The 14,370-nt window shown below is 50.5% G+C and overlaps 1 protein-coding gene and 1 long non-coding RNA gene across 2 annotated transcripts in view; one reads left to right on the top strand and one right to left on the bottom strand.

Annotated features, from left to right (window-relative positions):
- Positions 1-14,370, bottom strand: part of GABA-B-R2 (gamma-aminobutyric acid type B receptor subunit 2) — a 377,441-nt gene that overhangs the window by 70,249 nt on the left and 292,822 nt on the right. The window contains exons 7-10 of the mRNA XM_050167418.3: positions 9,645-9,872; positions 8,952-9,012; positions 7,201-7,284; positions 5,420-5,573 (exon numbers count right to left, since the gene is read on the bottom strand). Coding sequence (XP_050023375.2) covers positions 5,420-5,573; positions 7,201-7,284; positions 8,952-9,012; positions 9,645-9,872 — 527 coding nt within the window. The remainder of the gene's footprint in view (positions 1-5,419; positions 5,574-7,200; positions 7,285-8,951; positions 9,013-9,644; positions 9,873-14,370) is intronic.
- Positions 682-14,370, top strand: part of LOC129381471 (uncharacterized) — an 89,047-nt gene continuing 75,358 nt past the window's right edge. Inside the window, exon 1 of the long non-coding RNA XR_008609646.2 lies at positions 682-974. This is a non-coding gene — a long non-coding RNA (uncharacterized lncRNA). The remainder of the gene's footprint in view (positions 975-14,370) is intronic.

The raw sequence follows: 14,370 nt of genomic DNA, 5'->3' as shown, positions 1-14,370 counted from the left end.
TTTGTCTTTCCTGATTCGCTTTGATTACACTTAATTTACTCTTAATTCGCTTTTTCATCCTTCGCTTTGTCATGCTTCTTAATTTGCTTTGTCATCCGCTGATGCCTAGTCATGCTTTGTCCCGCTTTAACTGCCTTTAACTCGCTGCGGAGCTCACTAATCTTTTTTTATACGATACGTGTTGACGGCTTGCTTTCGCTCAAAGACGGTAAAGGTCAACCGAACTAGGCGGCTGTGATAACGCCCCGACGGCGGCGAATATCTTCAGCGCTCAAAAAGAAAAAAAGAAAAATGTAAAGTCACGCACATTCCAAACTGCTGAATCCGGCGGCTATGTGCGAAGAAGGGCGCACGCGAAACGCATTCGCCCCGTTTCCGTCGGCGCGATCGGTATCGCCAAGAGCTACATGTTTGACGGTGACATGACGTTGGCAGATTCTATCTTTCGTGAGCATGGCGTGCGGTGGCGGCTGCCTGAGCGCTTGCGGAAGTAAGCGAATCGGCGTCCGCTTACCCACTGCGTTTGCGAATGCTCAGTCAAAAGCGGAACGTCGCTTCTCTGGGCCGCTCTGTGTTTCGGGTAGCGCATCGTGATTTGGCATCTTCCATTTTATGCGGTCGGGAGGGGGGGGGGGGGGCGACCGGCAGAAGATGCCATTAGTGGCGTCTGCAGAGTTCGGAACGGGAGGGTCGCTGAAGCGGCCGAAGGCGCGTTTGTTCGGTACGCGCGACAGCGTCCCCCAGGAGCAAGTCTGTCGTCGCATCATTTTGTCGCGCCTACGCTGGCAATTGTTTCGGCCGCCATTCCACCAGTTCGTCTGCCATGGATCGCGGGTTTAGCCTCCAGCAGCAGCCGCTGCAACACGGATATGACGAACAGACTGTAGAAAGCTGGTTCTGATGGTCCTCCAGTGTATACAACAAACGAAAAGGCCAGGAGCAGCTGCGTTAGGTTACGCTTCTCAGCGGACGAGGTAAGCGTGATTAACTTAGTTACCTCAGGAAAGAAATTAGAGCTATACATTGCCGAGTAGACAGACGACAGGACGCTCCCACGTGAGTGGTCCCATGTGCTGTTGGAATGAGTTAATCAGCAGCGTATGCGTGTTGAGTGTGCCTACGCAGTGCAAATTCAGTGTAAATGTTGCTCGCAAGTTCTTTTGCTAAGGATATGCGGACTGCGCGTTGCCGCAACTATTCTCTGTTGGTGCTGGTGGTGACGCTAATAACGGCGAGATTAGTGTCGTCGACTCGGGGGAGGAAATATCTGCCAGTGCGCGAATGCTGAAATTGAAAAAAATAAAGGGGGGGGGGGGGGGGTTGCTTTAAGGGTTACCTGTGCGTGCAAAGCTATGGCTGTGTGTCATGCTGGCTTCGATAAAGCTCGACGCTGTTCATCTGTATTTAAGTGCAGAGTTACGTTTTCAGCACTTCCAGCGATTCAGCTGTTTCAGAACCATTCTGAAATTAACGCCTAGTGTAAACACTGTGGTATCAGTGCCTAATTTCAAGCCTTCCTTCTTCCCGCGAGACAATTACGTGCAGTGAAACAATGACTGACGTACTTCTCGATAGCACCGCGTATGCAAGTATCCAATGGTCTTCGCGAAACGATGTCGAACCCATCACCTTCTGACAGGAGTCGCATGTGTAGCCCGAGGCGGGTCGGCCGGCGACTCTTGGCGAGCGAGTTTGCTGTGGGCCGTGTTTTTTTAAGACCTGCGCGTGCGGCGTTCTTAAGCGTTTTGCCTCTGGCATCAGAAGCAACAAGTATTTGCACACTTTGTTTGCGTTGGGGCGAATGGATATCGCATTCTTGTGGGTTCTTCGCCGGTGCGGCGATATAGGAAGGTCTGTCCGGGGACAGCGTGAGTCGAGAAACCGGAGACCGACATGGTAGGTCACGAGGCGTTCAGAAAATCTTAAAGAGCCACCGAAGAACTTGCGAGTGCGGCGCAGGGCAAAATTTAGGTCACGTAAGAGCCCAGTGTTGTTGCTTTTGGTAGACCATGGCGCGAATGCTCTGTCGCAAAGGATAGACGCGGGCGTCCTAGAGGGTGGAAGAAATTGACTTTAAAGTTTTACCCTCTTAGCATGTGTGAACGTATGCCCTGTTAAAATGCGCGGTTGCATAAAGTGTCAAGGACGTCTGGAATTCATTTTTTTTCTTTATTCCGCGATTTTAGGCAAAATGACAGCGGCGTGGTATACGTATAAGTACACAGAAGAGAGAGAGAGAAAAGAAGAAATATGGGGCAAGTACATTCAATTATTTAGAACAAGTTACTGTGAACGCATAAAGGGAAAAGAATCATGAAAGCCCCGGGATTATAACTATAACCAGTAAATCAATGCACGATTGAAAAGTGAAAGTACTATCGAAGTAAGATGGAAAAGTAACGGTGTTCCACACGACCATGTGCCTTTGACAGGTCGAGTGAAACTGAACACTCGTTGAAAGCAGTTCGAGAAGCGTACGTCGAAGAACCTCTAGTGAAAGAGAGAGACGCGAGAATTTGCCCGTCGACGACACTGCAAGTTTGGACTAAACTTACAATCTGCGGCAACACCATATTCAATCGTTTTGCAGGAAGGCTGGCAACTAACTAATCTGTAGCGAACGACGTCGTTCAAGGAGCTGGTTTCCTCCATGCACCTGAGTACAGAGGGATCGGCAAGCGGCCTCGTACGGCAGAGCAATGCTCACCACGCGAAGCGACTGCCGTAAGAGCAGTCACCGCGGCACCGCACCGCGGCACCGCGGCCTCAATCGGTTCGTGCAGTCCTGCGTAGCAAACGTGGGAGGATGTCTACGTTTAACAATGCGAAACCCGCTTTGCCCATGGTTCAATTGTTGGGAGAGGTGAACCACCATCGGTGACTGAGCACGGCCGAAGCCACAGAGGAATCTTCGAGAGGGAACAGGGAACACATCTGTATGCCGAGTGGCGTCTTAGAACGCTACCGGTGGCGAAAAACAAGGAACTCCGCAAAGTAGAGCTCCTTCCTTTCAGCAACAACAGCATCGCAAAGCTGTTCTGTACCTTTTCTAAAGCTACGCATCCGAACTACAGTTGTTTTTGTGAGATGAGCCATTAGACAGTTGTTCACAAGAATTACCAAGTCTTATTGCAAACGCTTGAATACAGGCTCTAAAAGTAGGTTTAATGCTCAATTATCGTGGTAGCGATGCTGCTAACAATACTTCCAACAAGTAGAGGTAGGTAACAAGTATGTTGTGAAGAACCAACCCCGGATGCTATGGAAGAATGTGTTTAGCTTGCTTTAGGAGGTGGTTATTTGTGACACTATTGGTAACTTCGACTGGTCGCCTCAATCCCCCGAAGCAGGGTCGGGCAGGTCCGGCGTTCCACTAACTCAGGTGTAGAGGACAAGCGCGCAAGCCGAACGTGTGACTCGCTCTCGGGGGAGGAAATGGCCGATGCATAACCACGGGACTACTGCCAACATTCGATGTTTCGCCTATCCAAAGGTGCCGGCGCCGCTAAGAAAACCGGCCGACGCACCGGTGGGACGAGCGTTCCTCGAGACGCCAGCACGCAGTGGCATAGGTTGCCTAGGTTACGGTGGACCGTCGCCAACAGTGGCGACGCTGTGCTGTGATGACGTTGCGGGAAACGCTTCCAATCTCGGCGACTGCTTTGACAACAGGGCTCGGAGAGAGTGTGATTGGGAAGAGGCTCGGAGCGCCTCAGCGCTCTAAAATGGAGGAGAGCGATCGACAAGAACCAGCTGAACGCAGGACCCGCACCCTCTTTCAAGCAGCCGCAAGTTTCATTAAGAGAACGCAGAAATTTACGACTGCATTATACACCGATACTAGGGAATTTGCACGCGCATAATAAGTACGCAGGCAAATACAGTGAGACTTCCTGCGTGTACGAAAGGTCTGCGTAACTTCCACACTCGTTACTGCGACAGCAGCAATGTCACTTAATTTTATTTTTGCTTCAGGTTTTTAGTGCAGTACTGATTGTGAGCTAAACTGGGGCAGGTGATCTGCGGCGTCAAAGACAGCGCGAATTCACATTGCGTTACTTAAATTACGACTTCAAACTTCTAGCCTGTAGCAAAAAAAGACAAAAGCATCTGACATTGCGCTCAGGTTGCTGCTTCTTTAGAAGCACTTGAGGGCATTCATGCTTGTGAAAGGTGAACAAGGTAGGGTTGGTGCTGAACCACACGTGCATCTTTCTGGTGCGTCTTCACGTGGTGCGTAGCCTTGCGCTGGCTAAGGGCGGACAACGCACATTGTGCTTCACAAATAATTTCAACAACTCGAAGAGCACCATACTCTGCTTGGCTAAACAAAGACGTGCGTTGAACAACGGAACGTGAGAAAAAAAGCAGATACTGCGCGCCGTTTGCAGCCAGGGTTCACCGAGAAAATGACGGCATCCATTAGCGACAGCACTGTTATGGTTACAATAAGTCATACAACTGAACTCATTGATATCCCTCCTCGAGGACATCGTCCCTTCCGTTGTCCGTGTTTATCTAGCTTTAGAAACGAGTTGACCTAACAGCCGAATTGGGAGCGCCACTAGAGACGTTGATTTTGCGGAGCTCCAAAAAAAAAAAAAAAAAAAAAAACTTTTCTGCCGCGGAACCCAACTGGCATGGCCGACTTCGAAAGTGTAAGCGTCTCTGCCGAGGTGGCCGTACTTACCAGCTCGTACCCATCGCCTGTTTCCATTCTCGCACGAAGCGTAATTCGTCGAACGTAACAATATAATTTTAAGGTTCACTGATTGAAATAGTTACTCTAACAATCGTGCAATCTATTGAGCACCCGTTGTGGCCTTGCACGCTAGGACTGTTACGTTACGAGCCGGTAACCATTATTATTTGCTTAGGTTTAGGTTCGATTCGGGTTTAGGCGCGTTCCGAAAATATCGGTTGGGGTCAAAGTCAAAGTCGGGGAGCCGCCTGAAACCGGAATGACAAAGTGAGGCTACATCCACGTAACCTTCGCAATTGGCGTCAAATCAAATAATTTTTTTCCTTGTAGAAGGAGGCAGTTCACGCAGAAAGCTGGTGATTTTAATCGTGATTATATGATCGCTGGATCGATCGTCACATTAATTTCCCGTAGGCGCCAGAGTCCCCTACAGCAATTATTGTGGCATGATCGAGTGGGGTGCCTAACCCACCGTGGTCTCTTAGTTAAGGTGCTGGGCTGCTACGCACGAGGTCGTGGGATCGAATCCCGGCCATGGCGGCCGCATTCCGATGGGAGGCGAAATGCGAAAACACCCGTGGCAATTAGAGTTAGGTACACGTTAAAGAACCCCAGGTGGTCCAAATTATTCCGGAGTCCCCCCACTACGGCGTGCCTCATAATCAGATCGTGGTCCTTATACGTAAAACACCGCAATTTGATGAGCGGGGCGCCTACCTCTGGTTCCTGAACTTGATGTTGATGACGAGAAACACGGAGGCGAGTATGATTCCCAGGACGCAGAAGATGCACAGGCTGGCGTAGATGGTTAGGTTGACCCGTGTCCTCTGGATCACGATCAGCGTCCGGTCCATGGGCGGGTCGGAGCCGCCTGCCACGGGAATAAAGAAAAGTCAATTGTATTTCGAATGCCGACGATAAAGTTTTTGTGTTTAACGTGCGGCACAACTCGTCGATGCTCTGTTTTCTTCCGTTAGGTTTGAACGCGCATTATATTTACATTTCACACTTAGAGCTTTTCGCATTAGGATTCACGTTTAAAGCTTTTCGTATGACGCTTCTAGCCGAAGTAGTAAAGGTGGCAGAAGAGCAAGAGAAATAAACTTCAATTTTCTTAAACGGTAATCCGAGTAAGGACCCGGTGCGCCTGAGGTGATAGGATTCCTTATTCCAGGTTTGGGCTGCCTCCTTGGCCCGGGCGACGAGACTGCGTTGGTCGTCCAGGTCGACAGAGGAAAGCTTGGACTCCAACGTTTCAGGGGTGGTATAGATGTGCGCTGAGCTCAGCAGAAACCAGAAACAAACAATTCTCCGATTCTCGTGCGTACTCCGTTGAACGCGGCCAGCAACTTTCAAGGTGCTCTCATGCGTTGACGTCAAGCGTCCACCGGCACTGAAAACGTGCGTTACGTTGCGCGAGGTACGGCCTCCTAAGTCGCACCGGGGATATCGGAGGTCACGTGCTAGGGCGCCTTTGTGCGGGCGTGCGTATGAAGGCGCACCTACGTCGCGCTAAAACCCCTTAAACTCCGTAAAGTAATGACTCTCCTCCTCCGCCTTCACTCCTGCTCGTTTCCCCTCTCTTTCACGCTCCCTCCTCGACCGTGGCGCCGCCTACATTGCTCGAGCGTAGCAACGGCGCCGCATGCGCTCCTCGCCACTCCGTAGACGCTTCTCGAGCAAAAATGGCGCTGATGCACGGCGCGAGGGCCCACGTGACGCTATTAGGCCAATAGCGACGCGGCGTCGGCCACGGCCAGAGTGCGCGAGGAGGAGGCGGCATTCTTCAAAGCGTGGCACTACTTTACGAAGTTTAAGGGGCTTTACGTCGCGCGCGTTCACGGCGCCCTCTAGGAATGCGTGTAGCAAACACGCCGTGCGACATGCAGTGATAGCGTGGGCGACGCCGGTTTCGTTGCTGCGATGTTGGCAACCGAATAGGTGGTTGTTCTCGCTAACCGCTGCACAGCACCAAAACACCCTCATGCTATCCGGGGCCAAATAGTTAACGCTTGTAATTGTCGTCGTGAACTCAAGAGAATCATCTTGGTTCCTCTATCTCCAGAGAAAATTCAGGACATTCTTGCCGTCGCTAGACCACTTAAAAATTTACATTATCGTAATATAAAAGTCCGAGCAATTCCTTAAAGCATTTTTCTGTATCGGCTCGTATGATAAAAATCATGCACCTACACGCACATTCACGATATGTAAGCACTGTTGGGTAAAAAAAAAGCGCTTTGTGTTATTTTTCGTTGCGCGTAATATGAGGCTTTAAGGAAGTTAAGAAACATAGTTTACACAGACACAGATATACAAAAAAAGCGGGGAAAAATGAACAAGATATTCAAATAGAAATATGAGGGAAGTTGCGGAACAACTAAAGAAATCGAAAGCTCGCTTTGCTATCGGCATTGCTATCCTGGCATGATAGTGCAATGTTTTTGCTGTAGGAAATAAAAGCATGCATACGCACTTGCTATGGCGTCGTGTCTTACCTCGCCAGATGATGGAAAGACCCTTGCTTAAATCCAGGGTCTCTGTGAGACAGTCGTACTCGCCAATCTTCACCTCTTGATTTTCTGCAAGGCGTTTCATGCGGGTTAAATGTTTCGAACAAATACAGCACATTTACTGCGTGAGAACCGAAGCAGTAATAAATGACGGTCACAGAAAACATCGTGTCGCATAGAGCGACGCATAGCCATTGACCGAGGGCACATTCGACAGGCTGTTTTCGAGTACTCCTTCGAAGCTTCGAAGGTCGTTCAACAAAGTGACCGAGCTTCATCGCAATTAGCTTGTCGTCTATGAACTGAATACCGGACCGGGTTACCGGAGAGGTGCAGCACAACACCTATACGACATCTTGTGGAGCAGTTTAACCAGAAAGTACACAAATATAACACTGCCCAGTGACCTGCCCTATTCTACTAAAATTCTCCACAATTAAATACGAGGGAAGACAAACTCAAATCTGCTTATTGCTTACTAGTGCCAACGTGTGAGTCACTCGCTGCACAATAAACTGTTTATTTAAAAAGAGGAAATTTAGTGTGATTGGTTGGATGAAAATATTGCCCTAAGGGCGACAGATGGCAGATAAATTTTACAAATTCAGGGTGGGGTAAGAGCGAGGTTCGGGTGTTGAGAGCAAGGGAGAAAACGAAAGAGGCCATTTATTCATCTCTGGATTGCACACAAAGCCAATACTGCTGTGGCTAACCACATTTTACCTAACTGATGGTGTAAAGCGTTGATTGGGAGGTAGTCGTTCACGATTTCTTCTTCGACGAGAACACTCACGCGGCACAATATATAAGCGTATATATAAAGCATCAAGATTGATTGCGACCAGCCTTGCTAGAGTAAAATCATCGAAACTTTATGTTATTGACAGCCACGACTCCGTTCACTCCACAGTCCGTAAACGGTAAGAAGGTCCCGGATAATCTAAAACTCCTCACTAAGCACAGTCCTGCCGTCTGAACAAAGCCGGAATAGTGCTACTAAAATCCTTTGTTCGCGTAAGTCGATTTCTTTGTTTTGTTTTTAAACAACCATCACAGCTCTTCGAAAGGACCAGCTCAATGTGCCCCATTAAAATAATAATAATAAAAAAGAATGGTCACTGGACTCGCACTTGAGCCTCGACTGTTCGGACCGCACGTTTGATTCCACAAAGTACGATTCAATCGCAGCCGATAAAATCGCGCCGAGAAAGCGACTGATGAGGTCGTGAGGGCGAAAACCGTTGCGCAGGGCCAGAAAAAGAGACATATGTGCAAAGTAAATAAAAAATAAAGCAAAGCCGTTTGAGGAAACCGGCTTTCCAGCATGACAGCCGAGGCACTAGCATCGAGAGCGCGGCCTCTCTTGTCTTCTAAACTGCCGTATAATTTAATCATCAGTGGCACGCCGGGTCGTTCCAGATTGACCTAGAAACAAGAAACGGTCGACAAAGGCGTTTTTTCCGGGCTTACAAAATCGCTTCGCAGCAGACCTCGTAATTTAGCTTCTAGGCGTTGTTATTTGCGCAGTGAATAGATTTATAAGAACCCTGATATCAATGGCTGTGCTCCCCTTAAGACGACCTCTACTTCATGGATTACTTACGGTCTGTACTACGAGTTTAGAGAACTAGCAGGCGCATGCGCTTTGTGATAAACGTGTAATGCGAGGGGAGTCGGGCCCTAAAAAAAAGAAAATCAGCAAGAGAGGAGGGAAGGAATGAATAATAAAAACTCACTCTGAAACTGCTTCAAGAGGACCTGGCCCTTCCGTTCGTTACGAAAGAAGCGCACAGGACCCTGCGGCAGACGATCATGTGACATTAATCACTCTCTGTCTCAGCTACATAGGTGTGTTCACTGAACCGCTCAATGGCTCGCATTGACACATTCTGGCTCACTTGTTTACTCGGTAACTCGCTTGCTAACGTTTCCACTCTCGTTCATTTGCTCCATAATTCCGTTTCTTTAAAGTTCACTCACGTCTGCTTATTTACTCGGCCGTTCTATCTCCGTCACATCCTTCGCAGCTTGCTTGGTAGCTTACTCTTTCGCTCATTGGGATGCTTATTCACATGTTCGTTACTTTTATTCACTGGCTCAATCACTAAACATTTTTCTCATTGGCAGCACAAGTCACTTGAACTTTTGTTTACTCGGTCGATCACTTTGACTCAACTATTTGGCGAGTCAAAGAGACTTCCATAGCGAGCTTGTCAACTCAGTCATTCATTCACTAAACCACTGGTACGCTCACTCGTAACTCAACTACTCAGTTGCTCGATGTGGCACTCACTCGCTCTCGCTCATTTACACAACTCGCTAGCTAACTCGGTTGAGTGAGTGAGATGCTCAGTTCTATTTGAAGTCGGCTCATACATCCATAGCTCGCAGCGTTTTATGAAAACAGAAGGAGCTGCCCAGTGACGCACCGTGACGCCGATGAAGTTGGTCTCGTTGAGCGCCTCCTTGAAGAGGCGTCCCCACCACTGCTTGCGGTAGTCGAACTCTGAGATGCGCGTGTCGTTGGCTCGAAGCCGCACGATGACCGCATGTATGGAGAGCGCCAGCGCCCAGATGCCGTCGTACGCGTAGCCGTGGAAGCGCGAGTACTCGTTGAAGCGCATCAGGTTGTACTCCGCCTCGTACTCCGTCGGCGTCTGCGAGGGGGTGGGGAGAAGGGAAAAGCAGCAGGTTAACAGAAGGTTAACAGAAGGTTAACCAGAAAGTTAACCAGAATAACGTCCGCTAGGCTACCCTACACCGGGGGAGTGGAAAAGGGGAAAACAAAGATGACAGAGAGAGAGAGAGAGAGGAGGGAAGGCGTCTGTGAAAACGCGGAAAGGCACTAGGCATTGCTAACTGCGAAAATGCAAATACTTTCGTAAGAATCGTCCGGGAGAACCCATTTCAACGACGAATGTCGACGTTAACGCTGTTAGCACTGAAGCAATATAGGGGCGCACTGTATGGCCACATTCGAAATGCGTCGTGTATGAACTGCGTATGCAGCTTGGCTCCTCTCTAGCACTTCCCACTGGCTACGTGCTGCGCCATCTAGCGACACCACCGCGTAAGCCCACCCGTGGCGCGTGTGTGAATATATATTAAGACAATCTTGTCTGAATATGGGCGCAGGTTCAATACCGCTCAGCACCTGATACATATAAAAAAAATTATGTCTCTGGAGGCCGCACATATCCAGTGGCAAATACCTAGTACCAAATACCTAGTGACGCACATTGGCGTGGTTCGGGGAGAACGGTTAGGGATGCACATTGGAATGGGATGGAATGGGATGGAATGAAATGGGATGGAATGGAATGGAATGGGATGGGATGAATGGAATGGGATGGGATGAATGGATGGAAGGGATACCGGAATGTGTGTGAAATACCTCGAGAATGTTAATCGCATTAAAAGGTGAAGCTGTTCTTTGGCCAACTGAATACTTCCGTAAGTCCTGTGGAAACACCGCCATCGTCATATCACTAATGTTGGAACGTGGACTAGTTGGTTAAGGGCAATATGAAATATGATTACAGCGCTAAGGAAGGCGAAGGCATAAACACGAACCGCACAGGACAGGCGCAGGCTGCACAGGACCTTTCCTATCCTGTGCAGCTCGTGTTTGTCTTCGTCTACCTTACCGTTGTGATCGCGTTTGCTAATAGTTGTATCAAATTCTCCATAGGAGCCATCGCAGGGCACAGAAATGGTTCCTGAAAGCTTGCGCGATTGACTTCACACTTTACTGATGGAACATTTGAAACCGAAGGACATTTCGTGCAGGTCGGTGTTGCGTACTCATGCCGACCGAAAGTATGATGGGCAGGAAGGATTAATTCGGACTGTGTGGTATGAGCGGAGATTTCGTGTCAACTTTTCTTTTTGTTCTCGAAACAGAAAAACAACCTGTGGGACTATGGCAACTGTGCCGTTAGAGTGTGCGCCACTGGGTATCGTCTTTGACGCGAACTTCGGCGACCGGGTATGTGCCACTCTTCGAGAACGACAAACAAAAATGTCGAATATATCGAAATTCCCGTTATATCAAAATATTCTTGGAGCGCAGGCCCCTTCTTTAAAATTCGCTCGTGTGACATACTCAGCAGCGTGCGAGGCCACCAGCTGGGCACGTAGACAAATATCTCGGGCTTTCCGCATAATAGGCAGCATGTCTTTCTCCGACGGAACTCCCGAATCGCGTAAGCGCATTCGAAGCGCCGCGCACACTAAGAGCGATAAGCGCAAGCACTGATTGTACTGAGGCAGTGACGGTACCCGACGCTGTAACTGCACGCGCAAGCGGCACTGTTACTATAGGGCACCATAGGGCACGTATATATAGCGGCGGGTACATGCCGGTATCTCGACTAGGGCGCCCACGTGTAAAATAGACGTTCCTGGTTTTGCAGTCGAATTCGCGGAGCCCCATTACTAGGAAGCCGCACTCCCAGCGGAAAAAGAACGGGCTGCGTTGCGCAGCAAGAGCTCATAAACGAATACAGAAGGTAGTAAAAGCAAGAGGTGGGGCGGGTAAAGAAATAAGGACGCAAAGGAACTCCAGACGACCTCTTTCGGGGCGAAAGCGAAGCGCGCTTTTTTGTTTCTTCTCCCCCCCCCCCCTTTCTTTTTTGCTGTTCAGCAAACTGCGACCTGAAGAAGTGCAGTTGCCGCTTGCAATCGCATTTGGCTCGACCAGATAAATCTCGGGTCTGCAATCAGGATATCTGTTGTCTATTTTCCTCGCAGGGGGAAACGGCCTGGCTCTTTGCGGTGCTGTGTTGCCATTACGGAATTAATGTTTGAAGCTTGCAAAGCCAATGGGATGGCAGGGCCCGAAATAGACACGGTGGGGTGTATAAGCCGGAGGCCGAAAGAGCACAGCAGACTCTCGGGAAAGGCAAACGTTCGTTAAGCTTCCAAGATTGGAAGTTTCTGTTTCGGCGCGACTTCTGGTGCGTCAGGGTCCGCGTCCCGCCTCTGTTTCCCTTCCGTGACGTCAGTCGCTCCGGATTCGTCGTTTCGTCATTGTTCGAACGAGTGCTTTTCGTGGTCCTTTGGTTCGCCAATCCCTGTTTCGACCATGGGCCGCAGGCGGAGTTCTGCTCTAATTGAAGATGTGAGGATAGTTACTTCGTGAAAACCCGCTTACGTATAGAGCAGAAAAGTGCTGGATACAAGCTAAAATGGTTGTTCAATTTAGCCTCAAGTTAGTTAAAACGCAGAAAATGCACGGATGGCAATGAACGCGCTACCAGGAACAGAAGGCACTCACTTCCGCGCAGAACGCGGCCATGAAACATGGCGATTCGCTGCAGTTCTAGCCGCTGCTCGAACATTGCTCGGCGCGGCCACAGCTAAATGGGGCGCGGTGGGTTTCACCAATAAGTTCATGCGATGAAAAAGGCGCATTACGTTTGCTAGGCTACTCAAGCTCGTCGCCCGCGTGGGTAGGGACGCATTGCCACGGCTATACAGGTGGCGACGTCAAATCAAACGCTAAGCTGAAATCGCTTGATACAGAATAAGTCGGGGTGTAAAACAACGTTACTATACGTTGGCCTTCGTTATTTGCTGCATTCTCTAACGCAGTGTAAAGCGATACACGTGGCGCGGCTTGTGACGCACAGCGGCAACTCTTGTGACGTTTGCTGTTTCTATCGGGGTTCCCACCCAGAGCAATCGGGTGGCGCCCCAGAGCATTCGGGTGGCGCCCCAGAGCATTCGGGTGGCGCCCCAGAGCTCGCTGACGCAACGCTGCGCGCTCGTTTCTCGCTCAACGCGCAGGGAGAAAATGGCGCGCCGCTTCGCTCGCTCTTAAGCGCGCCAACGCCGAGCGGAGCGCGACCGCTACGACGCTCAGCAGTAGAACGGAATAAAGCTACGCAAATCATGCACTTAAGGCTGCCAGCAGCGGCCCGCTTTAGTTGGCGTCGTCCGAAACGCAGCTCGCAAAGTCGACCTCCTCCGGCGCATGTATGAGGTTGCGGCAAAAACGCATCACCATACACGGAAATATATTGGGTCCGCGGCGGGAAGCACAGACGACCAGCGGCAGCCATCGCCATCTCGGGCCTTCCCCCTCCCTCCCTTCTCAAAAGCAGAAATCAGCCCTTAGAACAAACGGCGGACGCCTCTCCCTAAGTGCTAAAGAAAAAAAAATGGAGGAGGGCGGGACGGGGCAAGCTGAGAGGAAAGCAGGGGTTAGAACGCGACAGCGCTCGCTTGCAACGTGGCCGAGGCCTATGCAGCAGGACCTACCAATTCCCTCTCTCTCTTTCTTTCTCTCGCCCACCCCCTCCCCCATCTGGCTGCAATGCTCACGCGTGGCCCATATACGAATGGTAGCGCATAGCGACGGCGGTGGTGACGATAATCGCGGCACTTGGATGCAGCTGTCGTCGTCCGTCTCGGCAGCCGTCGCTCGCTGTTTGCATAACGCCGCCCCCTTTTCTTTGCCCTCGCCGCCGAAGCGGGTGATGCTATGAAGAGGAGGGTAGCGGGAAGGGGGGGGGGGGCGCCTTCAGGCACGCGTTCGCGCCGACGGCGTCGCACAGATCGGTCTATAATTCTAGCCGCGCGCGTAAATCCGTGCATCGTCGCCGAGCCTGCGGCCGTGCATCACCGATGCGTTAGGGAAAAGGGGCGCGTGGCAAGTCCTCATCCCCTCCCCCCTCCCCCCCCCCCCCCCACCCAAAAAGAAGACACTCTGTCATTCTGCCATCCATTGAAGAGCGTGCAGTCCATCGTTCCGTTCGTGGGCGATCGATATATTCCACGAGCAGTACGGCCGGTTTCTGTATATAGGCCCGCTTGCCAAGTATGCACGTGCAGAATATGAAATGCGACGGCTCAGCGGCTGCCGCGCGCTACTGCCAAGCGTGGGGTTTCATCATCTCGCCAGGAAGGCGAATTTTGATGGAGGCGGAATGCGGAAAAAAAAAAAGAAAGAAACGCCTGTGCCGTGAAGTGTCCAAAGCCGAATCGCAGATTCGTGCTGCGCACCGAAGGTGACGCAGCTCGGCGGCACGGAACTGTGCCACGAACGGCGGGTCTGTGCCGGAACTTGTGCGAAGCGTGATTCGATACACTTGAGCTACGTCAGGCTCAAGCCGTCGAGTGAATCTACATACGAGGAACAGTCTGTGGTGG

Source organism: Dermacentor andersoni, chromosome 11 (genome assembly GCF_023375885.2).
Source record: "Dermacentor andersoni chromosome 11, qqDerAnde1_hic_scaffold, whole genome shotgun sequence".
Taxonomy (NCBI): Eukaryota; Metazoa; Arthropoda; class Arachnida; order Ixodida; family Ixodidae; genus Dermacentor; species Dermacentor andersoni.
The sequence above is the reverse complement of the archived record's forward strand: the minus strand, read 5'-3'. Positions and strand labels throughout refer to the sequence as shown.